This window comes from Falco peregrinus, chromosome 3, assembly GCF_023634155.1.
Source record: "Falco peregrinus isolate bFalPer1 chromosome 3, bFalPer1.pri, whole genome shotgun sequence".
In the NCBI taxonomy this organism is placed as follows: Eukaryota; Metazoa; Chordata; class Aves; order Falconiformes; family Falconidae; genus Falco; species Falco peregrinus.
In genome coordinates, this window is record NC_073723.1 from 16,028,545 (window position 1) to 16,055,161 (window position 26,617).

Below are 26,617 nucleotides of genomic sequence, written 5' to 3' on the forward strand. Positions count from 1 at the left end.
GCAAACAGCTACATAAGTGCTACTTTTTTTCATTGGTGTTTGTGCTGCCTCAGGGATGTTAACAATTTCTCATTACAACATCGTTACTGATTAGGCCACAGCATTCATCCTTTTGACATAATGCTCAACACAGCAGGCAATTCCACGTTTGTGTTTCATTCAATTAGTTTGCTATAATTTCCCAAAGGAACAGTTGGGATTTCATGTTATGTTTTAAGGAATGTACCTTTCTTTTTCCCTTTGGTTCTTTTTGTGCTGCAACCAAAAAAACCCCTGGTCCATTATTTAAGTGGACTGATGTGCTTCTGTTTTCTTGCACATGAAACCAGGGTCAGTGACTGCTTCCAGCAGCAAAATGGAGTTGCCTGTGAGTATTACCAAAAATTATGTCGAAGTGATACTGCCAACAGACACAGGGCATAATCGCAGCAGAGGAATAGTCAAAATGAGGGGTGCCAACAAATAAACCCCCTCTCCTACTCTTAACAAAGGGGAGCAGTAAAGACAGAAGCCTTTTTCCCATTTCAGGAGCTTGAGACTATTTTGACCAGATGTTTATAGCTGAGATGAAGTCCCTACCAAAAGTCCACACAGGAAACATATTCTAAGTCTAGGTAGGATCTTCCTTCCAGAGCAGATTAGCTATAACATCCAGTTTATAGCTAAACTCTCTCAATATATGTTCCTGATAAATTTCTTCATTGGTTTTAATTTTTCTCAATTATAATGCTCTCTAGGCATTTATAACTGCAGTTTGTCTTATTTCCAAATTGCTGGAGAAAGATTCTGATATCTGATATCTCTTTGACTCTGTTTTCATTTTGTTCTGCACATGTAACACTTAGCTCCTTCAAAATGGCAAGAGATTAAATAGAATTTAGTTATTGTTCAAAGGAGGAAAAATTAGTGGGGCAGACATCTGTGGGATTTTTTATTACGTGAAGAAAATTTAGTGGCATCAGGGTTGGGTAAAGAGATTTACAAAAATATGTCTATGGACCAGTCTTCATTTGCTGTAAACAATTGGAGTTTAACTGAATTAGCAATGATAAATACCAGCTGAGGACTTGGGTAAAGTTTCCACATTAACTGATCCACCATGATTCACCAATGTATCTCTTACTCCTTTTCTTGGTAACTCCCATAAAAGGGGAACCATCATTTTCAGTGTTTTGGTGTCCTGGAGAACAATACTTTTGCAATAAACCATAAAAACAATAATGCACCTCAAATGGTCTTTTATGTAATAATACATTCATTTTCTACTTGGAGAATGGCCGTATTGCCACATTTCTGCACAGCTTCTGGATAACTTAGGATACACAGGTCATGACCCACATCTCAAATAGTCACAGAATGTCACAAACTACGTACTTTTCTTAAAAAAAAAACTAAAAAAGAAAACCAGACCGGTGTCAGTTTGCCAAGCATGGAGACACCTCCATGATGTCATGCATGCCGTTGCAGCTGACTTCAGTGTTTATCTTCAGGTGAGGAAAACCACAGCATTTTAAGTATTTTATTAAGCCATTAAGTATTTAGTAATCTACTCAGCAGCGCAAGCCCCTAGTATCTAACTGAGGATTTTTAAAGCAAATAATTTTGATAAAGAAGCAACCAAGTAAAACAATTTTGTATTGCAAATTAAAGAGCTTTGCTGTCTTGGATAAAGTATTTTACTAGCTTATTAATGATTTATTTGTTGTGTTTCATATTTAAAAACAAATACAGGTTTGTTGATTTATTATCTCTTCCTGCTAATTTTCCTATATGCATCAGTCTTTATGAAACTACTGCATGGGTTACCAGCTAATTTACTCTTCTGTGTGTGTTTTTGTGTTTTTTTTATTCTAGTATTCCCAAATGAGGGATGAAGTATTCAAATCAAACTTGGTGTGTGCATTTATTGTTCTTGTATTTATCACCGCTATCCAAAGCTTACTTCCTTCTTCCAGGTAAATACAGAAATATATCTCTATATATCTGAAGGTGCTCTTAGGGAAACAGGAGGATAACATATCTAGGATTGACATGGAATGAACCAAAAAAATTCTTCTTGGTCCCCAAAAGTGTTCAGAATTATTTTTTCATTTTTTCCCCTAATATTAACTACTTTTGTATCACATTATCTGCAGCTACATGTTTCATGTGAGGTGGCAGCACCTACTGACATTATGTTGTTATGTTTTTAAGCAGAAGCCCCACTGAGTTAAGTGGGAACTTTGGGTTACAAAAGTTTGAAATGATACAGCCTGTTGCTTACAGTGTTGAAGTAAAACATGATCCAGACTTGTAACAGTGCCTCTTCGCTACGTGACTGGTAACCACCTTGGGAATCAGTGATTGTTTTTGTTTTGGTTCTTACATGCTACATAAGAAAATCGTACTGATGTGTTTTGTTGCTGATGATAAGTTTTACCAAGCTGGGGAAAGCAATCTTGTGCCATTATAGAAGAAGCAAGGAGGTGATGTGGTAGATCTTTTCTCAACAACAGCTTCCTATCAAGGTCACGAAAAGGTGATGTAGCTGAGACTTCAGTGTCTACGTGTTTCACACAATCAAACCCATCAATTAGCATTTTTGTCTACTAATAGTGAGAACACAAGAGTGTTTGCAAGATCTAAGGTCATGTTTTTAGCATCATACCAGAGCCAGCAGGACATGACTGCCTCTAAAACACGCCTCTGGTCCCACTTGGCCTTTGGCAGAGCAAGTGCTAAAGTGGAAACGCCCATATGAACATAATTCTCATGCGGTTTCTAACACTCAGGGGAACCTTACCTTATGGCTGCCTGTAGAATGACCTTGAAAATACATATATATATATATATATAAATAATAAGACATTAATTATGTTACAGTAATGCAGCAGTATTTCTTGGATCATTTCTGGAAGACCTGATTCACCATGCTTATGTCTAATAATACCAAAATGGTGGTTAGATGCAGGCAGGCAACTGCCCTGTGCAGCTGTGGTGTCCCATGGATTTTGTAGTTCTCAGGTGGGAAAGTACCCAGAGTAGTACCTGACCTTCTGGTGTTCTTTACGTGCTGTATTGCTCTAATACCAGTAAGTTTGTTTGCTTTTTTAAAGTTCTTCTCCCAATACACTTTGGGATTATATACTGGCAGCTGTTATTTTTATTTTTTTCTCAGTATGTACAAGAAGATTTATGGCTCTTCCTAATAGAACCTGTTGTCTAAAAAGATTTCTGCTGCTATATCAATCACTGCTATAACAGGAAAAAAAATGACTTTTTTTCTATCTGCACAGATTCATTTCTGTTAATTCTCATGAGGGTGTCTACTGCCATTGGAATTAAGGAGAAAGAGTCATGTAACCACACTGCCTGCAGCCATCTCCCTTCCTGTTTTCCTATCTGGCACAGCAGTCTTGCGTTTTCCCCTGCATTTCAGAAATCCTTTGTAGATCATTTTGTCACTGAATGTTAAAGAGGTTGTAAATATAAATAGATTCAAGTAAGGAGTAGATAAATTCTGACAAGATAAAATCAGCAGAGGATTTTAAACAGAAGTGTGAAGCCTTGGTCTCAAGAACACCCTTAAAGGTTCATTGCTGGAACCTGGGGAGATATTTAAGGAAAGGATATATACCACTACCCCTTTTGTAAGAGAAAATTTGGAGCCACATGGGTACCTTATGGCAGTTGTTATGTCCTGTCAGGAGCTGAAGATCACTGTCAAGATTTAAGAAGGCAAATTTTGGTCTTTGTTTTTCAGGTTCTGAAACTCTGCTTCAAAACATGTGTTTCAGTCTTAAAAAAGCATGCCTGTTAAATGAGAGGAGGTCAACAGATGACTAACCCTGAAATAACAGGATGAGGGGTTTTAAGTGAGAAGGTTTCAATATGCTTAAGCATATTGAACGAGGAATTAATCTGGAATTTCAAATTTCCTTAGTTCCAGTTCTAAAAACAATCCGAGGTATGAGCACATGAACAATCCAACACAAAGTTAGGTAGGATTTGGATTCAGAAAGTCTTGGAGATACGTGCATGCTCATGTCCTATAACCTCAGGCAGGTATCAGAGAAGTAAACTACCACAGTGGAAAAGCATGCACATAATTTTTGTGTAACAACTAACAAACTGTAATTCACAGTCCTTATGGTAACTCACCCATTTTCTGACAAGTCAGTTTGAGCGTCTTTCAATAAATTCTTCAGAGCTCTGTTGAACAAGTATGGAATTATGTATTTGCTTAAGTACATGTCTGAATATTTTTCTGAGCTGAGCCTTTTGGGGATTTCTGGAACTCAGGTGAAAGAAAACTATTTAAATCATCACAAAACATACCTTACTAAGGACCTTCAGGGAGTTTCTCAGATAGGTTGCCTTAGTCTGTGTGTTAAAGAAAGGAATTCTCTTTCTGTTGCTGCTTCTACTGTGTATGGAAGTTTCAGAATTTTATCTCAGTTTATATCTGTCTCCCGCAGGATAAATATTTGATCCATTCATACTTTTCCCTGACAGTGCAGGCACATCACTGAGTTTAAAAGTCTTTGCAATAGTTTTCATTCTTTGAACTATTGAGCTGAGGAAATTACTCTAAGTGACATAAATTAATGCCATATTTCTGCTGTAATTACCCTCTATGAAGCCATTACATTACATTGACAACCTTGCAGTGATTCATCTTCTCCAACTGAGAGGCCTGGGAGTTTGATTCATTTCCTGCAATGAACTTTCTATATGCTCACGTGGGCAGTAGATCATACTAGAGTCGCCTGCTGAACTACTGTTATTTCTGTCAGGTTTTCACTGGGTTATTCTTGTGAGGCGAGAAAACTCAAATGAACTTGTTGTTCATTTAAACATCTGCATCTTCTGTTTTTTATGAGTTTTCCTTCTGGCTCAACTCTTGATTTGCGACTGTACACAAGGAAGAGGGAAGGCAAAAGCTCCATTTCAAACATCACCAGATCTTGACAGTAAGGGAAACACTAGAAAGAAAAGCATTTGGTTTTAAATCTCTTCTTGAATGAAGAGGGGAACCAACCCAGGTGTCCTAGTTCTGGGAGAAGTTTATGGACAGAAAATTATTATGGCTATTTGTTCTTATTCCTCTAACCTTGGCTTTGTTGTCTGCTTACTTGATCCTAGCATCATGCTGCCAACATGAGCTTAGTACAGATACTGGATTTAACCTCTAGGAGGTCATAGGTGTGCAGACTTCAGTTTTGGCTTTATCTCAACTGTTGAACACATCAATGTTCAACCAAATGCCTACAGCAGAAGAATTGTGTTGCCTATGTATTTATTATGAACAAATACAAAGCTGTGGTTTCTCAGGCACCTAAGCACATTGTGCAGCATTTTGGATTGATATCCCAGTCTTAAGTCCCTAGATGCTCCTATTATAGTACCTTAATTCAATAGCACTGGGTCTTACATGTGGAGTTTGGCAGTCCAAAGTAAGAACTCATGTTTAGTGTTCTCAGGTCTGACCTCTTAAGGCATGACCCTAATCTTTTTGAAAGCCTTAATTTGGTTTCATTTAGAGCTGGGTCAGGCTAGGTCTACAGTATTGGTAGGCTGTATCTGCATATATAAACTCTCTATAGATATCTGAGATCTAGATAGAAACTATCAGATCCAAAGAGGGACTCAAGTCATTTGGCTTTGGAAAGCAAGAAAGCTATTACAGAATGCTGTTGTAGTCTGGTAAACTGAAGGAAAATCTCACCTAACTATGTATCAGTGTCTATAACGGGTTCAAAGTATAGCCACTGAAGAACAGGTCAGTCAGAAGATCTCCAGGGGCATCCGATCTGAATAAATCTAAGACATTGCTGTGCAGTGAGATAATTTGTATCCTAAACTACACAGGTCTCTTGATGAGCCTTCTTGACTCCCTTGACTAGTTCTCAATGAACATCTTGTCCAGCTTCTCCCTGGCTTTATTGACAGTGTTTCCCTTGGATTTCTGTATATTTTCACAAACACAAGCTGCTCTCAAGACATTGTTGCATTGTGTCTCTACTTGGTAGCTGTGGGACTTGCAGCAAGTCCTGAGACTTCCCACAAAGCCTTCAGCTGCACAGGATGAGATCTGTGGCTCCTGCTCCAATCTTTGTTTCTTCATTATTTGCTCTTCCCTTCATAATACAGTTTGTTTTTCCTGGCTGCATTGTTACTTCTTTCAAAAGCAAGCTTTACTTGTGGGTGAGCTTGCTGGAAAGGATGGGACTTTTTGGTGAAAAAAGTGTGTCCTGTATTCAACTCACACACAAAACTCTGACAAATTGAGTGAAATGTTGACCCAAGTGTGAGATAACATTTCATAGCTATGGTACATTATCAGAAGAGCGTCAAAGCTAATATTACCACATGGAAGCTCTCAAGGGAAGCTAATGTGTAATTCATCTTATTCCAGTTCATTAGGGAACAGAACTTCCAGTTTGATATTTTCCACATTGTATTTCTAATATAATTTGGTACTACCCAAAGACATCTTATGCATATACATCTTACAAATATATATCCTCAGATACATTCCAAAAGAAAAAAAATCTCTGTGAACTACAGTCTTGCTTTCTGTTTGTCATCTGTTTAACCCATTTTCTTTTCTGGACTCCTGTACTGCAAGTCATATAATTTTGAGGTTCTGAGAGCAGGAGCTGCAAGTATAAGCCACAGGTGCATTACTATAAATTATTCTGAGGCGTGCATGCTGTTTTCAAAAACTTATGCCTTGATCATACTTCTGTGTTAGCTTGATTAATATTAGTAGATTATAGAGAAGAAACTTTGAAGTAAATTGCATATTATTCTGTCCTGATACATTCAAGGAGTCATTGTCCCAGCAAGTCTGTTTGGATGATCAGAAAGGAATAATATTTATGCAAATATTGTTTGTAAAACGACATCAGATTTAATATGTATGAATCTTTATCATGACAGCTGAATTAGAGCATTAAAAATCAAAACATTCTGGTAAAAGGTAATATTTTAAATTAAGAAGGCTAAAGCATACAGGAGTACAGTTCTGCACTTAAATCTCTTTCACTTTGACACCTGTACCTCATGTTATTTATGTCTTTTCCCTCAACATGACCAACATTTCCGCATGTATAATCTGACTTCTGCCTACTCTTTTCCAAAAGAACATTTCCCTGTGAACATAAACATTTTATTTTATCCTGTTTTCTCAAGATATTTTCTACAAACATCAGTACTGTGAGGAAGACATACTCAAAGGTTTTCACAAAAACTGCCCAGTGCATCTTTGGTGATCCCCTGGTGCAAATATTTTGGACTCCATCCATCAGCTGCAAATACGGCAGAGCTAAGAAATGCCAGTTCCAGCACAGACTGTTTCTCAAGCTTGTCCTCCTATGTCCGTGTATCCTCGCCTGTCGTTATCTCAGTGTAGTTTCCTCTTCTGACTGCCTATATACTTACTAGCTTATGGTGAAGCTTTCTAGAGCAAAAGGTTTAGTGAATTTAATGGGCTCAAACCAAAGATTTGAATTCAGATTTGTATAAATTTAGGATTTGCTTTCCTAACACCAAATCTGGATAGTCTGAAATTGAGGAGAATTTCAGGTAGGTAGGGATACAGTCCATTCAGATTCAGGGAGCTGATCTGGCTGAACTACTGAAAAACAAGGAAAGAAAAGATATGTCGATATTTTCACTTCTATTCCTATCTTAAATCCTTAAATTTGTCTTGCTGTAGGGCACAAGTATACAAATAGCATTGCACCCTGCCCACAGAGAAGAGGGTTAGGTGATATGTAGCAAAATATGAAAGTTCATATTTTCAATAAGACAAAACATATGTTTACAGAAGGCTTAGTGAGCCGAGTACAGCTTACCTACATTCATGCGCCTGAAAGTGCGGAAGTATCCCTGGAGCACCCTGATAGTCCACTTCAAAGGTGGTTTGTTTTTTTTTAATGTGAGACATGATGATTAAATCACTGTAGTATGCTGGCACATACACAACTAAGTTACTAGAAATTTTAACTACTTAATTCAAAGCCTCAGGTTTAATCGTTCTCCTTATAACAAAAAGGCAAGGGAAAGCAGAGGGAATATGGGAGATGTTTGCAGGAGCAGTGGAGTTAGTTACTTCTGGTTTGAGTCAGTTTGATCATTGGGAAAAGAGACATAGAAAGACAATGACTGGCACAAATGGGAACAAAAAAATCTTGACTTGTGAATGGCTGAGTGCTTTCTTCTCAGTGAAGTAAAACAATTTACTGCATTTCCCAACCATGTGGGTTACTTGATTGACTTCAGGTCCCAATTTTAAGCAAGAGAAAGGAATAAATTTAGAAAAAGATCATGAAAATTGGACTAGAATAAATTACAGGTCTCAATGGTTTGTTTAAAGGAATTGAACAGTCTATTCCATGTACACACTTAACAGTACTTGATTAAGGATCACATTTGCAAGAGCAAAGTTTATAGGGTATGCCAAACGCCATGTTCTATTTAAACATGTTTGGATAATAGAACACCTTTTCATATGCTTTATATTATAAAGGACTTCCATGAAAACAGTAGATCATTTCTTTCACTGTTTTTAGAAACCAATGGGATTCTTATCTGCAGTTGACCCACTAAGAACTAAAATGAGGGGAATCTTGCCTTTCTGCAATTATTATATCCAGATTCACTCCAGAAAGCGGGCTGCATTACTGTACTCACTTTGGCCCCCATGACCCTCAGTATAGTATGAGGTTAAGCCACCTGCATTGTGCTCTAAACAAATTAGCACGCTGCTAAACTGCCCCAAAACTGGTCTGCTAGAGTGGGAACAAGCTCATACTAAAGGGGCATCAGGCTCCTACAAGCTGAGTAGATTTTCTCTGAAAGGAACTTACAGGACAACTGAGTCCCAAAAGAAAGGACATTCCTGCCACTCAGACCTATATCAGCAGAGGCACTGGCAATGATTTCCCTGGCTGCTTGGCTTTAACAGCCGTTTCTCAGCAAGAAACCATGTGAAGCTATGGCAGATCGATGGAACATGAACAAATCCTTGCTTTCTCTGGGGTTTTTTCCTAGATTCTCTCAGATTTATGACAACTGATTTTTCCTAGTCTTAACTTTAACCATTTATTTTTATTAGCAGTGGTATTGTGTTAAGGTTTAACTCTGGGTTCTCTTTTTTTTTTTCTTTTCCTTCCCAGGGTGATACCAATGGTCATTCAATTTTCTATTCTGATTATGCTGCACTCCGCTCTTGTGCTAATCACTACGGCAGAGGATTACAAATGTTTACCCTTAACACTCCGGAAAACTTGCTGCTGGATTAATGAGACCTACCTGGCCAGGAATGTCATTATATTTGCATCTATTCTGATTAATTTTCTTGGAGCCATCATCAATATTGTAAGCTTGCAGGGAACCAGGGAATATTATATAGGAAAAGATGATTTATGAATTATTAAGCTTGCTACAGGACTTGGTAACTAATGTGTTTATAAGCCAGCTATGATTTCAATATAAAAAAAGGCAAAGTGCCACAGCTTTAGGACTTCAATTTGTTGCTTAAACCGTGTATTTCTGAAATATCTAATTATTTCTCCCTCATGACTATCATCTATTTTTAAAACCCTTTCACTACTTTCTGTTCAATATATCTACGCTTTAAGAACCATTTGTGATTTTCTGACATGCTGATATACTTTCTTACAGACTGTCAATCCAAGTAACGCTTAAAGATATTAAGTCCTCATCTCACGGTTCTCCCATTCATTAGATTGCTAAAAAAGATTAGAAGTGTCAAGGAACCCAGAAAAAACCTTCGAAGGACAGAGCAGGTTAAGCTGAACCAGTAACCACAGCATGTAAAAACAACTTTAAAAGTGTAAATTCTAAACATATCTTGTCTTGCTCATTTTGAGGTTTGACAAACCCTTTTGGCCCAGATTCACCTTAGCTGAAGTACTAAACCATGGGCACAGTCACTCTCAGCTTTCTTTACAGTCAGTGCAGAAAAACAGGCATCCCCAAAGATGTGGTTTGATCATACTGGACCCAATAAAGATATTTTTCTCTTCCACTGCCCACACAGGGAGTTGAGTTTAGTCTGATTCGGCTCCTAATTTACACATCTCCACTAAGACTCTAAAGTGTGACAAATCTAAAGCAAAGTTTATCAGTGTATCTGTGAGGAAAGGCATGTACCAGGCTTTGCTTCACAGCTGTGGTTAAATTAAAATATTGCTGATTGAATACTGTGGGGCTGGCTCTATGCAATGTCACAGGGTGAAAGAGGGGGGGTCTTGTATGCAAATAAAATAGAGCTCTGATTATCCTGATGTATTCAGAAATATGAGACAGGTTTGCATGAATTAGGCAGATTATCACATCAGACAACCTGGCAGGTGTTGAAGCCTGAGCCAAGAGGAAGGTAAATATGTCACCGATAGATTAAAAGTAACATTGCCATCACTCTTTCCTCTTGTAGGGCACTTTTTGGCTATGGATGTAGCAGTGCTTTTTCATATGAACTTTGTTCATTGCAAATATTTATCCCCTTCTAAATGAGACCAGGAAACCATTTAGTGACAGTAATAACAATAGCAACTGTTAACAACTATCAGTAATAACAACAGCAACAATAATCGCCCTGTAATAATTAATAGCAATCATGATTATATCATTGTAATAAGTATGCTGAACTCTGATACTTCAAGGGTTTGCCTTGTCTTTTGCTAACAGATGTAAGATATTTATTACATTCTATTGCTGCTCTTCCATGATTTGATTTAGGTTGCCAATGTGCAAGTACTCAGCATCTGTCTGGTTTTTGTAGTGATACTATGCAGTCACTGATAGGAGAATTACTTGGAGAAAGAAGAATGTAGCCACTGATAGCTTTTCTTACAGAGGAAATATGAATAGGGTAAATGATTTTTATCATTTCAATTTTATCATTTTTATCAGTTCAATAGGGCTGAAAACTTTCTGAAGATATGGACCGTGGTATGTTATAGGATAGATCACTAAGGAATGTTGTAGAATTTAGAGGGTTTTGAATCATGTATGACAAATATCTGTCAGGAAAGATTTTGGTAGAATTAATCTTGCTCTTGAAACAAGAAATCTCTAACAGGCTACCCATACCCAATTTGCTATGGATACAACAACAATGAGATTTTCCCCTGACTTGTTGTGGATTGTTTTGTAATATTGTGTCTACTCTAATCTTGTGGGATGGCTAATCCAAAAACAGTCAAAAGAAATATAATTCTTTTTACTGTCATACCAGTGGGTTTCTATAAAGCAGTAAACAATTATATTTTTTGTCATATATTTAGAACATCAATGACTTGAGTCACCAAGTCCTGACCTCTACAGGAAATCACAACATTCATATAACGTCATTATTTTATATGTCAAAATTCTGCCATAATAACAGTTTGCTCAGGAGGGACATGCATGCATTTAAGAACAAGTAATGGAGCTCAGCCTTGCAGCTGTATGTGTCCACTGAGTTCAAATGCACCCAGCTGGAGGGGAGTAAGCCTCAGATGCTTTCTAACAAAAGCTACAAGTCTTTGGCTTCACCAGGGGGGCAAATGAGTCTTGTGGTTCATTACACCAAGTGCATTCTCATTGTTACAAAATTAGAATAAAGTTTCCGATACTGAAGGTCTTTTAAAAAAGATGCTCGGAGAGGTTCTCATGGCACTTTGCCCTGCAGAGGTGTGCTGTACACCTCACAAACTTTCAGGAGGTACCATTTCTCTGTTATCACAGAGGACTGCACAACCTAGATAATATTGCTGCGTTACAGACATGACTGAATAGCTGAAACAATAAACAAGAGACTTCCAAGTTCAAAATTCATTAGAATTTAATTATAAGACATAGGGCTTCATTAAACAAATTCTCTAACTGTGTTGGAGAGAAAGACAGGGGAACTAGCTTGCACATACTGGGCTGATGAAACGACATAGTATAAATATCCAGAATGGATTAATATACGTAACAGGAGACTCTATCTGTTTTAACTGTCAAAATATGAAGCCATTAATAATTATTTTCCTGTGTTTTAAGACCATGATGTATTGCAATTCAACACTACTCTTTTTTTATATTTAATATACCTGGTTTGAAATACCATCAAAATTAATGCAGGTCATAACAGCAAAAGGCAGTATTACATTCTCAAAACCATTGTATCATAAATGAATTTTCATTCCCTTCCATTCCAGGCATCACAGTTGCCATTCTGGGACCATATTCTCTTTTGGCCCAAGTCAGTCCTGCATAATGCCACATCCCACATCTAGAATGATAGCACTGTCCATAGCAACGCAGCAGAAAAAAACTGCCTGCAAACAAGTGCAGTCTGATGTTATGTTCTCAGTTTAATAGTTTTCCCTATAGTTCACAGCAAAGAATAAACATTTTGAGAGGGTAATCCTTGAGAGTCCAGTATCAGTCCTCTGAAAGTCTCAGAGGAGTTCATTTTTCCCCTTTGGCAACAAGACAGCATGACAAGGCTACTCAGATGCTGAATGTCTGTAGCATGAATAGCTCCCCTCTTTCCATTTCATCTCTACAGTATGTCTTCTTACTGTTCATTTAGTCCTTGGAGCCAGTTGGGGAGCTGCCATGGAGAACGGGAGGCCAGCCAGTTCCCTCCCTGAACCTGGTCAGCCAGCCACACAAGCACGTAGTCACCAGTGCACAATATAGACGTGATTTTGTTTTCTTTCTTCACAGCTATGGTGTGATTTTGACAAACCGGTAGCCTTGAAGAACCAGACATTCAATTCATCTGCATCTTTTACGGACATCTGTTCCTGTCCTGAGGTATTTGTGAGGGTATTTTTGAATCTGAGGCACGGATCCACAAAGGTTACATAGCAACCACTACCTGGGATCAACGACCTGGTAGTGGAGTCAGGTGCCTCCACAACTCCGTGAAACTGAATTTTTTCATCTGTCCATATGCTGATAGAAAAAGCAGAGGCTGGTTACAGAAGGAATCAATCTTATGGTCTAATGGGACATTACAACCAATTTTTAACCTTTGAACTTCTTACAGAACCTTTATGCTGGAAACACATCCAGCAATCATTCAGCAAAGCCAGTGCAATAAAACACACTTCTTAATTCATATAAAGCTAATGGAGACTAATACTTCTCAAATAGCAAAACCAGCAGTCACTCTGCTGTAGTTATTTTAAATTTGCATTTGGAGCAAAAAAAAATAATCTTCTTTATGGTGAGCAAGCAGGCAACAAAATCATTGTGTTGGTCATGTGTAGATAAAAGAAGTATGTTCCTTAGAAAGTCATATGGCAGTGTCATGATACTGCCAGCAGCATGCTGCAGATTTCAGGGATGCAGACTTTCCTACAGAGGAACTGCATTAAAGAAAAGCTGTACTCAGAGAAATAAATTCTCTCTCTCCTAAAGCTGTATGATAGAAGTCAATTTAAACTACATTTGGACTGTGGTGTTGATGTTGCTATTTTAAATCTGAACAGCTCATGGCCATGATTGTCTCTCTATATCCAGTATCAGCTGCATGGATTGCATTTGACAGATGACTAATCATTGAGAAAAATGAAACAATGAAGAGATTGGAAAATTAGATATGAATAAAATTTCCAGGCATCACATTTTAAGAGAATAATTTAGCTAAGCTAGACCTGCAATATTAAAAAACAAACCAACCAACCAACCAAACAAACAAACTCCCAAACAACGAACTGCTATGGCTTTATCCTCTCTTCAAGTAGCATGGGAAAAGGATTAAAGCAGGAATACTCCCATCCTGATTAATGTGGGTCTTGTGGAAGTTCAGAATCCAAAGGAATATAAATTATTTTCTCTCAGTTAACTTTGCGTTAGCAAACTAGTACATGTAGTGTCTATCCCTTTCCTCTTTTAATTATACAGGATGCCCTTTCCCTTCTAATACAACAGAAATGCCATGAAGCCACAAATGAGGATTTCTGCTAACACGGAGGTGCCATTCAAAGCAGAGAATTTATGATTTCACATTCTATTTTAGCAAAAGCTTTCTTTTCAAAGTGCCTGTGCCCTAAGAAGACTTAGCTGAGCACTGAAATCCAGAGCAACTTGGTTTATGCTTCTGATCACTTGATCATTTAGGTAGATATTTTTGGAGTTAGTATGTAGTCACTGATCACTGAAAGTAACCAGTGCTGTTTTCTGTTCAGTATTTTGTCTTCACTGGTGTGCTGGCAATGGTGACGTGTGCAGTCTTTCTTCGTCTCAACTCTGTCCTGAAGCTGGCAGTACTTCTCATCATGATTGCGATCTATTCTCTGCTGACTGAGACCATTTATGCTTCCCTTTTTCTGCAATACGACAACTTTAACCACAATGGAGAGTAAGTGTTCACAGCCCCCTTTTAGGAAATGCTTTTTAATAAGGTAATGCGTCAAGTCTTGCCAGAGCATACATGTGTTGGATAACACCATAGTTAAGTATGGAGTGATGGTTGCAAGAGGCAATGACTAATCCAAAAAGGTTTATAATGTGATTCTTTCTCAGGCCTTTTTATTAAGATGTTCATTCCATGAGGACAGTTAAATATTGAGCAGGGTTTGTCTTTTTTGTCTCCCATAGCCTACCCATGTTGCTAAAAGTATGCATTACAGTGCATATACATTGGTTGCTTCTGTTCCTGAAAACTCCAGAGATACTGATTGAAACTCCCACCTCAATTTAAGAAAACCAGAGTGAATTGATTTTTCAGGGGCAGGTGTTTAACTGAATAAAATCCAAACTATGATGTGCAGTTGTAAAAGATATAAGGAATACAGGCATGATCCCATTTTGAAGGAGTACATTTGAAGGACAGACTCCTCCTCCCAGGCTTTCTTCCCAGTGAGAGGAGGTGAAGAGGAGGACAGAAGAGCCACACTAATTTTCAGAGTCAGAGGTGCGCTAAGTATAGCAGTAACTGAATCTACAGCAGCAGCGATTTAGCTCATTCAGAAAAACACTTCTTCAGCCTTTGATACTTGACCAATTTAGTATTGCAGTTGCTTGTGCTTGTAAGTGCCTTCCAGATGAAGATCCTCAGAATGACAGCAAAGCATGGATCTGCGGTACAATTAGTTCTCATAACAGCCATCTCTTTATGCATAGTAAGGCTCTGCATGCATATCTTTCCTTGCTAGCTTCCTATGGTACCAAGGTACTAAAGATTTGGGATTCAATTCCTTTTTCTAATGCTAGTTGTCCACTTATAGACTAATGATATGACAGAGCATATTCACAGCAGACCCCAGCAAATATGACAAATGGCAGTAAGCAATACTTTGGCTAAGTACCTGGATGTAGAAATTATTATCATTCTTTAATTTTTGTCACTAATCAAGCATGGTAAAGAAAGGTTGTCCCTTGTATGAAAATCTTAGAGAACTTAGAGTAGTTTCTATTCCCTGTGTCAATGAAACTATCTAGTGACTTTCATCACAGAAGGGTAAGAAAGAGCCAGGAATATCTTCTAGAGCAGCCAACAGCCCAGGACATAGGGAACTGAGCCGAGATGCTCCACACTCAGGACAAGGGTCCAAACTTCAGCTCTGACATCAGGAACACTTATTTGTTTTCTTAGTTATACCAACTAGTTGATTAAAAGGTTTTGCAATTCCCTGTGAAGCCCATCTAGCTCATATATTTGTGGCTATAGCTACATTACCAGAAAGTGCAGTAACAGATGCATTATAAGATTTTTGAGGCTGTTGCCTTTAGCCACTGTACAAAGGGTCTTTCTGGAATGAAATCTTAGGGAGGTTGTACTTCAGACAACATCAACATGGGAAACATTTGAATTCCAAAATATTTGCAGATGGCAAAGATGCTTCCTGCCTGTCTTTTGCTCTATACTGATGACTCATCCCATTAGGGGCACATTTCCTCACAGTAAATTCTGTATTAGGCCCACAAAGTCAGTTCAGTTAGCTGTCTCACACAAAAGTTTCCTTTTGATTTAGTCTCCATCAAGCTCTGCTCTTTCTAACTTCTCTGTCATCAGAGTCCTCCTCTGACAAGTATCATCTGATCTTATTTTTAAATTACTACAGAAAGTGGATTCAGGGTCAGGACTTTGCTTTATTCTTAGATCTCAAGGCAGGCAGAAGAGTGTCCCAAAGTCTCTTCCAACTTCCTCTCCTTGTTTACTCCTTTATTAACTTTTTTTCACAGCTTCAGGCTTTAAGGACCTCTTAACCATCTCCTCATATTTCTTCATCTCCCTTCAAAAAGATAATTGCCAAGTATCCGTGTTTGATTCGCCTGCAGATTTAGTTCTTTCTCGCTTTTCTTTTACTATAAGATTGGCCCTACCAGCTCCCCAACAACTTCATTTATGTCTTTTCTCCTAGGAAACATGCCTTTTAAAAAACCTCTAATACTATAGATAGTCACTTTCTTCAGTTTTTTCATCTTTCCACATAGTTGTAATTTTCCCTCAAATTTGAAACCCCTTTTAACTGTTCTGGATCCCTTTCACCTTATTTTATCACGCTTTCTTCATGTTCTGCACATAGCATCTCAGAGATTTCATACAGCCAGTACCTTCTTGGCTCATCTTCTTTGATTTCCTACTGCCTGCAAGGGTTTCCTCTACTCCCCCTGTGTTGGGCAAGCATTTCTTCTCTGCACTCCTTTTTGTGGCTCAGTAAAATCAGTCCTAATTACTGTTGGCTATTTTTGTTATTCCACTCTGATCCACACCTTCCTTAACTCACCTGTCATGTTCTATAAACCTTTCCCACAATAGGGGGATACTTAGCTGTCAGCACCTGCCTTGGGGTTGGTTTATCTTTTATCTCGAAACCCATTCACTGGGCTTTTATTTTCACGGTCTGGAAATTTCCCTTTCCCAGCTCCAGCGTCAACCTTTCCCCATCCAGCCTCCACCTCCTGCACTCCACAGGGGCTGTGGTGGTCACAGCTGTTTACCAGGCTCCCAGGAAAGAGCCTGACTGACACCCAGCTTGTATATCACATTTGAAAGAGAAAGATCATCAGCTTTCTCTGTACCAATTGCAGGCTACAGTTTATTTATTTCATACATTTGTCTCCAAACAGTGAGCACTCCAATTGCACTCCTGTTCTCTTGAACTAATTATAGCCAAGTTAATTTTTCAAACAAAGGGGATTTTTTAAAGAACAACAGAAAGTACCAGGCTACATTATGAAATGAAACTTAAGAACAATTACAACACTGACAAATTGGTAACTGTATTTTCCTTTGGATTTTTTTTTTTTTTCCAGCACAGACTTCCTGGGTACAAAGGAGGCATCTTTACTACTGATGGCAATGTTCCTTTTAGCCGTATTTTATCATGGTCAACAGGTAATGCAAACATTTACTTTAACCATTCCCTATATCACTTGCAATTACAGGATGTGACAATAATTACTTACAAAATACCAACTGCCTTTTTATCCACTTGAGCATATGACCTTTAACAATTTAATAAACCGTGCAGAATCTGATTAAAGAAAGCCCACATCTGACACTGGCTAGCATTCTGTGCAATATTATATTCAGCAATATGGAAGTTATATTGCATTTTCTAATAGAAATTGAAGAAACAAATGGGACTTCATTTATCTTAGGTACATGTACCATTCCAGTGGCATCTGACTGCTTCAGTGCACTTGAGTAGGCGTAAAACCCAAATGAAGAAAGGGAATAAAAACCAGTAAATAATAAAATTCCCATGAAATAGCTTAGTATGTTCATAGAGGAAAAAACAACAGATCTGAGGAAATGAGGAACATTTGTGGTTAAGCACAAACACTAACTTCTGTGGGTCATGGACCACTTGCAAGAATTCTTTCACCAGGATTTAGGGGCCTCAGAGCTTTAGTGTTGGTATCCTGGAGAAGGAAGGGAGAAACTGGGGATATCAAGAATCCATACACAGTGCACAGGGAGAGTGAAGTATGAAAAATTAAGCCTGAATCAGCAAATGCATTAACTAAAAGCCACCTAAAGAAGGGTGTTTTCTCCACAGTACTTCTGACCAGCAACCTCTAGGCCGCTGCATGTCCAGCATGCTGACTTCAGGCAGTTTCCATCCACGTGAAGGCAAATGGGGCCACTGCACTAAAGGAAACAGCAACCACAACTGCCTTCAGACATTGTCCTACACGTTCAACTTGCTTAAGGATTTTCATTTCTCAGTTCTAATCTGAGTGAGGCAATAAGAGAGGAATGTTGCTGTGATGAATAAGATAATATTGTGAACTTCATTAGAATATTGCAATAACTTTCTAAGTTGTGCGGGTAACCTATAGGCTCTGTTGCTCCCATAGGAAAGAAAAAAGAAGGCAAAACCTAAATATTCAAGTCATTTTCTTCCTTTTTATGTTCTTTTTGAGGAAATGATGAATGAGTGAGTAGGGGAAGCATGGGATGAAATGTGGTTTGTGCCCAGAGTTAAGTATGACTGAAGGCAATGTACTTTGTCATATCTTTACCAAGGCATAAAGCCCATTTAGGAAAAATATGCAACAAATAAGAACTGAACATCCCAAATTTGTGATAAGCCTTATCATATTGCAATGATTCTTAATATATGCAAAGATACAAATCTAAGGGTTGGGAATCATCTAAAGTGTGAGTCAATACTAAGAAAACACTGAAGGAGATTAGGTAGAGCAAGGATTAGGCAGAATACAGGCAACGCTCTTCAGAATCACAATTCTGAGTGTAAATTCTGTCTTCTACAAAAGCCTTATCTGGGGTGTTTAAGAGTATTTTCCAGCCCAGAGGCCTGCTAGCACAGCAGAGTCTTTTTCCACCCCATTAATCTTCTTTCTTCCATAAAACTGGGTGGCTGAACTCAAACTACCCTTGGAAATGGTCCCTGAGATGTGCCAACTCCTGCATGTTCTCCCAAACAATTCATAGGGCCACTCTGTCAATCTAACAATATCCAATGGTAGTACCCATAAACATTTCCTTGTATTGTTTAATTTCTTAATACAGAGTTAACCTAAAGGTTTCTGTATAAATGCTAACCAAATATATATACATATAAATTTAATCCAAAGCACATAAATCTCTTCAATAGTCTGAACTGATGGGAAGCACATTAAGTCCAGTAAAGCTGTCCTCCAGCACAGCTTTGCTTCTCACAAACTGCAGAAGTATTCTAAAGTAGAATATCTTAAAACTTGCCTCATTCTAGGTGGATTTACAAAAAACATTATTTTGTAAGATTAGTTTTATGGGACTTCAGTATCTGAACAACTAACTAATATTTTTTACCCATTGTAATTTAAAGTTAATCCCCACTTTTGCATCCAGAATTTTAAGTTAGATTAAAAAAAAAAAACAAAACGTTGGGGGAGACCATCTAATTAGACTCATAGCTTTCTTAAAATCTTGACCTGTACTTCAGCCAATAAACCCCAAGGATCTCTTGTGCTAAACCCATCATTAAAAGTAGTTGTGTTACTGTTTCGTGACACCAGGCTAAATAGGCCAAGTCCCTCTTAGAAATTCAATTTCATCTAAAAGCACATCTTTTTAACACAAGTAATATGCATTCTACAGCAGTGTTTCTGCAAAGTAAACTTGTGAACCATGAAAGAAGTGTTGTGGATAACTTCGAGGCTAGACTTATTCTTTTGTAGGATGTGTTCATTTACTGCTTATCTTTTAATGAGTTCAGTCAACATTTTGTATGAAGATAAACTATCCCTTGAAATCTTATCAAAATACAATACCATATACAGTACTAGAAATAAATCTCTAGTGAAAACACACAAAAAATAGCTTTTTAACCCTGAGCAAAACCTTCTGCCATGGTTTGAAAAGGGGTGGGTGGGTTAAAAATTGCAAAGAGGGAGTAAAACCACCCACAGCAGACTCAGTTCCTCCTCTGCCTCCACCCCCGTTAGACCTAAAAAGGGGCCTTATAAAACAGAGAGCAAAATCCTCTCTGATTTCTTTTAAATTGTAGATCTAAGTCTAGATCTTGCCTACACCAGATGCATGTTCTGCTGTAGGCAAGTGTCGATGGACTGGTTTGCTGCTCTGCTTCTGGGGCTTTTCCATGCAAAGGAAGACTTGCACTTGGACAGGGCAACCACGGACCGAATGAACCGAATAATCTCTGGATGTCAGCTGTAGCTTATCTCTACAGAGCCTTTTAGGAAGGGAGGTAGGACTGACACCCCTACACAGCAATTTGTCTGCAACAAGCATGACCCTCTGAACCTTCCTCATGCTTGGGGAAAAAGGGAGGAATGAGGTAAAGCGAAGAGGAGATTGTTCCAACTGAAGAAGAAAGAGAGAGGAAAAGACATACTTAATTCTCGTATTATGCTTCAGGTGTCATCATAATCCTTTCCATATTCAGATTTTAGTGTAGTGAAAAAGAGGATATTTGCTTGTTTTATCTGGAGTTAGACTGTTTGTGGTGGTGGAAAGCGTCCCTTTGGGATGTAAGTCCTCTTTTCTCATTCTCTAAGGAAAAATATGCTGTCCCTCGAACACTGATCCTTCACTTGTGCTTTCCTTGCATGTGGCAATCGTCTGCAGAGTGGTTGGGTTCTACAGCATTTGGAGGACATAGGTAGTGTTAGGCTTTCTGTGTAATGCATCTCTCTGTTTTCTTCACTTACTGTTGAATTAGGGATGTTATGTAGAGCTACATCTCAGGGCAAGAAAACCTGCACATCCCAGGATTTATATTGCAGACTGTCATTTTTATTGGCACTGGTGTGGCCAGGAACACTTCTTTACAAAAAGAAAAAATAGACCTAAAACTCAACCCTGTCATTTTGTTACTTTTAAGCAATATCAGAACTTAGCAAAGCATCTACTTGAAATTTTCTGTTTTCAGACCTCATATGTAGCATACCCCTTTATCTCCGAACTGGCAGTGTCATCTTAGTTGTCCACTGATGATGCAGGAAAAATATTTAATGTTGCAATGCCATTATAAATAACCAGAATGACATTATCCAAATTGTAAAGATTAGCTGCTGCTATTCTGAGCTAGGTCTAGAGATGTGAAATTTTCTTGTACAGCAGCATAAAAATTCAGCTGTGAAAAACTGTACTACAGGTTTTTTTGCAGAGCTCTTATTGTAGTAGTATTAAATATTTGAAGCATCAAAGAACTCAGAATTCACCAGCAGCTCCCACTCCAAGGCAATCTTATAGCTCCTTGCAAAATTATAGTCAATGTTGCCTTCTCAGTTATCTGGTAGAGATAAGTCAGTTACGATCTGGTATGGGCTCTGTCTTCTAGCACAAAAAGAAGGAGAATGAAATTGAAAAATGTTGGAAAAATATTTTAAAATACTTTTTCCTAACATTTAATTTAGTCACAAGATGGAAGACCAAAATATTAGAGCTAGAAAAAAGCTTAGTTGTTTATAAAGGTGGCAATAGCATCCAGAGTGCAAGTAAATCACTGTTAAATTGCATACAAACTTTGGAAGTTTGTACCAAGCCAGGGCCACTTAGCTTTTAGGAGGGAAAGCTCCCTAGAGTGCAGTCAACCTATAAGCCCCCTTGCAAAGAGCTTTGCATTTTCTTGAGAACAGTTTGCCATTGGTCACCGCTGGTGATGAAAAGTGTGCATGAGTCACTAAACAATGTCTAAATCCCCTCTTAGTCACTCCCACCCAGTCTTGCCCTTTATTTCAGCTTGGTACATGAGTTATATCCCAACCATTCCCTTAATCCCAGCACCTTTTGGCAAACCATTTGTTGTCTCTCCCAATTGTAAAATTCATCTGTTTGCTGGTATAATAGATTTCTCTGCTGGGTGTTTGATTATTATCTCTGGTTAGAGCATCTCAAGCCTCGTAAATATATTTTCTCTTTCAGTTTACTCCACAGAGGTATATTTCCATCATTTTCAATAAGGCTGTAGCTTAATAAGTCAACTCTTGGGCAAGCTACAGCATCACATACCTAAAAATCTGCTTAAACTCTCCTTCAGTGTAATGTACCCAAAAGCTCTGGCAACATTGATCTTGTCCATGTGCTGACATGCATGTGCCTGTCAGGCAAGTAACATGATGTTTCAACATGTTCCCTGCTTCAGCTAACAGATAGTTGCGATTTATGTATATACACACACACACATATATATACACATATACATATATTTCTATATACACCCATACATAAAAATACACAATACATACATATATATGAATATATAAGCTGTGTTGTGCAGGAATCTTCCTTTTGTTCTGTACACATAAGCAATGAAAACCATTTAACTTTGGTTTGTCGCTGAGGGTATGAGGCAACTGCCACTGTGCACGTGCTTAATTGTGATTGCACACTCTGGATCCACAGTACCTCAGGGACAGAGTATTCCAGGGGGTATCAAACATCATGGCTTTCACTATCTTTTAAAATACTTAAAATTAAAAATAACTGCATGTCCCAACAGCAAAAAAACTTCATTTTGCTGCCACAGATTTGAAAGTCTTCTCTGGGAGGGCGTTGGGCCGTTCTATATAGTTTTGTGGAACGATGCTCATCCTTGAGAAATAAACTACCTGTCTCTGCAACATATTTATCATGATCCTTGTGCCATTTTCTCATGAAACCCCTTTCACTTGAAAACACATATGAAAAGTGGAACATATTTATTTCATACCAATATCAATATCTTCCAATACCTTATCTCCTGTCTGAATCTGTTGTCTAACTAATAAGGAGGTGTTTAAAACAAAAATAATTTTGTGACATTTTCTAGCCGCTGGCCATAGCATTAATATGACAAATATTATTTTGCTCAAGATCCCTCTGAGACACTCACCATACATAAGGCAAAGAAATAATCTCTTTTTCTGGCAGTGAAATCAAATTCTTTCAGAGTCAAAGATCTTCAGCCACACTGAAGGTAGTTACATGGCAGAGGCAGCCTGCCAGGATGACAATACAATCTGTACTGTTCTTTTGTCAGATTTTATTTTTGCCTTCTTTTTTCTTTCTGGAACCACAGCTTGAATACACAGCAAGGCTGGATTTTCTGTGGCGTGTTCAAGCAAAAGAAGAAATTAATGAAATGAAGGAGTTAAGGGAGCACAATGAAAATATGCTACGGAATATTTTACCCAGTCACGTTGCCCGTCACTTTCTGGAGAAGGATCGGGATAATGAAGTATGTATCAGCTTTATTTCTTATGCTTTTGTGTAATTAGCAAAAGAAAAGCAGATCTGTTAAGAAATCATTAGAACTTAGTTCTAAATGGTATTAATTACAAAAATACTGCAAATATTTGCTATCTGATCCACATTAAAATAACATTCACATTTTAAAGTAAAGGGTTCTGCACTTCTAGGACCACATCTGGAGTGGTGTTTCCAGGTTCACGCTCACCACAGGAGACACATGGACCTACTAGAGCAAGTCTAGCAGAGAGCTGCCAAGATGATTAGGGGATTGGGGCACTTTGCATACATAAGGAGAGGATGGGAGAGCTGTGTTTATTTAACCTTAAGAGGAAATGACTTAAAAAGGATGTCATCATTGCCTTCAGCTACCTAATGGGTGCTTATAGAGAAGACAGAGCCAAACTCTTCCTCAACATGCAAGTGAAAGGACAAGAAGCAACAACACAAGTTGCAGGAAGAAAAATCTCAATTAGATACAAGGGAAAACATACCCCTGGGAAAGCGATCATTGCACTGGGGCTCAGAGGGGCTGTGAAATCTCCAGTCCTGTAGACAGTCAAGCCTCAACTGAACAAGGCCATGAGAGACTTGATTTAATTGGCCCTGCTTTGAGTGGGAACTGTTATTAGGTAATCTTCAGAGGTCTCTTCCAACCTATGAGTCTATGAACAACTAGTATTCCTAAAAAAAGATATGTGAATTTAACAGAATGCCTGTGCAACTTTAAGGTACCCCAGTGTTGCAGGAGTACTATTATTACCTTGCCAGTTATTATGGAAGAAATCTGTGTAACAGGCTGCAACAGACCTGACCCTCTTGCATCTTCGGACCCAAGAGAACATGTTTGCTGTTTCATATTGCCCCTGAATTGCCTCTTTGGGCCAGTTAACAAAACACCCAATTTCACAAAGTTTGTAGCTATGTTCCCAAAGAGTGCTTGTGGTATACAAAGAAAAGTTTAATAATGGAGTCTCTGGATATTCCCAAGACAGTGTTTGAAGACACGTTGCTGAAGAGATAAAAGAAAGTCCAGAATTTGTTTCTGAAAGCAGCAGTAAATCACTTACTCTTCATCTGAAATAAAGCAAATGTGTATTATAGTATTATGTGTGAATAAAGGCTATTGTATGATGAAACCGGAATTTTCTCATGTGACATTGGAATTAACTTCCATAATGAAGAGGTTACAAATGTTACAAGATTCAGGTTGCCAGCACTGACATATCTATTCATTGTGCAGCAAAAAGGAATCAGGGCCACCCTTTTCTGATTGTACATTTTGGAAATAGATTTAGCTAGGTGAATTAGACCACGCAACCAGGAATCACTGTGTTCTGAAGATATGATTTTAAATATCACCTAGGGAAGGATGACATAGTGAGAAACTACAAGGAAAGGCACTTCAGAAATCAGCCTCCTGAGGAATTTAACACTGTGGATATCAAACTGCCATAAAAACACTGCTCTGCACATGAGAAAATGTGTGTGAAAGAAACCAGGTTAAAATGCTTCATTGCAAATGGAGCAGACCCTGATACCAGCCATGAGTGTGTTCTGGCACATCTGCATTATGGATTTTCAGGGAACACATGTCCTCTCTTACACATTTATTCACATGCACTCACATGCATAATAATCTTCAGAAGCAAATAGATGCCCCATGGATCACTGCTGATGCTTTAATAATTTGCCACTGAATTCAATTCCACCACCCCTGCTTTTTGTAAGGCAATTTCCAGAGTGACTATACTTGGGGATGATTTATGCATGAGCTGGCTGGCTGTAACATCTACCAGATTTCAGTACAATCAATCCTGCAGTTCATGTCTGGCCCTTAAGTTAATTTCTCTGCTTTCAAAAAATGAATTCCCAAATGCATACTGTAAGCATTTTCTCATGGATGTATTATTTCTGTCTTGATGCTTCTTACCAAAAATAGAAAAATTAAGCAGCTGAAGGCTCAGCCAGTTGTTTTCTACCTTCATGATCTGAGGAAAGAATATGTCTGAGTGTATATATGATTCTCCTAGCACATTTTGTCCAGTCTTCCATAAGTATCCACAAACTAATATGTGTATTACTTTTTTCTATACCTATGAAAGGGAATAAGAGTGTCCTTAGAGTATGGTTTCCATGACCCTGCAGATGTTCTTCAATGAAAAAAAGTGTAAGGACAGGAAGGGAATCAACCAAGTTTTTTCTCAAAGCTTTGCAGTGTCTTTGGAAATTAGCAGAATTTTCCCACTTTTACTGTAGGATGCATTGTTAAAGATTCTAGATAAGTAGCAGCACTAAAAGGGTAGCAAAGTGCAGGGCAGGGATTCAGGATGCTTTTCTAGGGGGAAGCAGGATGAAGGAAGAAGAGGAACCTGAGGTGTTCACATCAGGTGTATGGCATCCAGCACTAAGTCCTTTTGTCATGAGACCAAAGCACTAAAATTTACTAAAGCACATTAACAAGAACATTGAGAAGCAACTACTCCAGGTCAGAATGCCTTAAGACAAGTCCCAGAACAGAAATGAATGTATCCACCATTGGGTAAAACTACAGAAGTTGAAGCTAGAAAAAAATTGAGCAAAAGAAAAAAGAGAACGCATATGGTTGTGGTATACTGACCACTAGAAAAGCATACCAGCAGTTGCAGGGGGGACTCTGTCCTTGGCATTTTTAAAGTTGAAATTAGTTTTGTTCCTAAAAATTTGTTCATGTTCAGAGAAAAACTGACTGCAGTTTCACATATATAACGACAAGAACCCATCTATAAATAAATCTGTCATTTAGTACCAGAGTGAATTATATGAATAACGTAGGTGGAAGCTTATCCCAGGACATACTTAAACCTAAGAGTTTCCTATGCCCGATCCCTTATAAGATGCTTTCTGTCCCCAGTAACTCCGTTATCACCCTAATTTCTGTTTCTCCCTCCTTTAAAACCCTAATAGCAGGAACCTCTCCCAGAGCCAGGTAACCAAATAGGTCCATAGTCACATTAGGAGAACCACAGTTTACCACAGAGTAAAGGCTCTCTGAAAACAAACTTGTAAAGAGCTGCAGTAGCATCAAGTACAAATTATCAACCAGAAAATCTGGTAACTGAGAGGACTTTTTACAAAGAGGTCATATTAGACATTTTAAATGGTCCCATCTGATCCCTGTTAATCAACAAATTTAGAAATACGTTGTCGACTGCAAATACTTATGAGACAGACTTAACAATAATAAGTAATAAACATTAAGTTCCTTTTACTTGCCTAATAGTGTTTGATTCTCTGGTATTCATATTTGCAAATGAATCCTTCATTTCTCCAAGTGGTTCCCCATATAAATCAAAATGAAAAATTCTCTTTCATTTTTTTGCTGGTGTAGCCCCCTGACCTCAGAGGCAGAAAGAACAGGCTTTCAAAGAAAGGGCAAACCCTGCATATAGTCCAAGCTAAAAATGTGAGAGCTGTCAGCCTCCTCCTGTC

At 38.2% G+C, this 26,617-nt stretch overlaps 1 protein-coding gene across 2 annotated transcripts in view; it reads left to right on the forward strand.

Annotated features, from left to right (window-relative positions):
• Nucleotides 1-26,617, forward strand: part of ADCY8 (adenylate cyclase 8) — a 131,990-nt gene that overhangs the window by 94,448 nt on the left and 10,925 nt on the right. For both annotated transcript variants that reach the window (XM_013302353.3, XM_027792417.2), the window contains 6 exons: nucleotides 1,855-1,955; nucleotides 9,165-9,366; nucleotides 12,715-12,804; nucleotides 14,184-14,356; nucleotides 17,257-17,338; nucleotides 22,977-23,135. In XM_013302353.3, coding sequence (XP_013157807.1) covers nucleotides 1,855-1,955; nucleotides 9,165-9,366; nucleotides 12,715-12,804; nucleotides 14,184-14,356; nucleotides 17,257-17,338; nucleotides 22,977-23,135 — 807 coding nt within the window. The remainder of the gene's footprint in view (nucleotides 1-1,854; nucleotides 1,956-9,164; nucleotides 9,367-12,714; nucleotides 12,805-14,183; nucleotides 14,357-17,256; nucleotides 17,339-22,976; nucleotides 23,136-26,617) is intronic.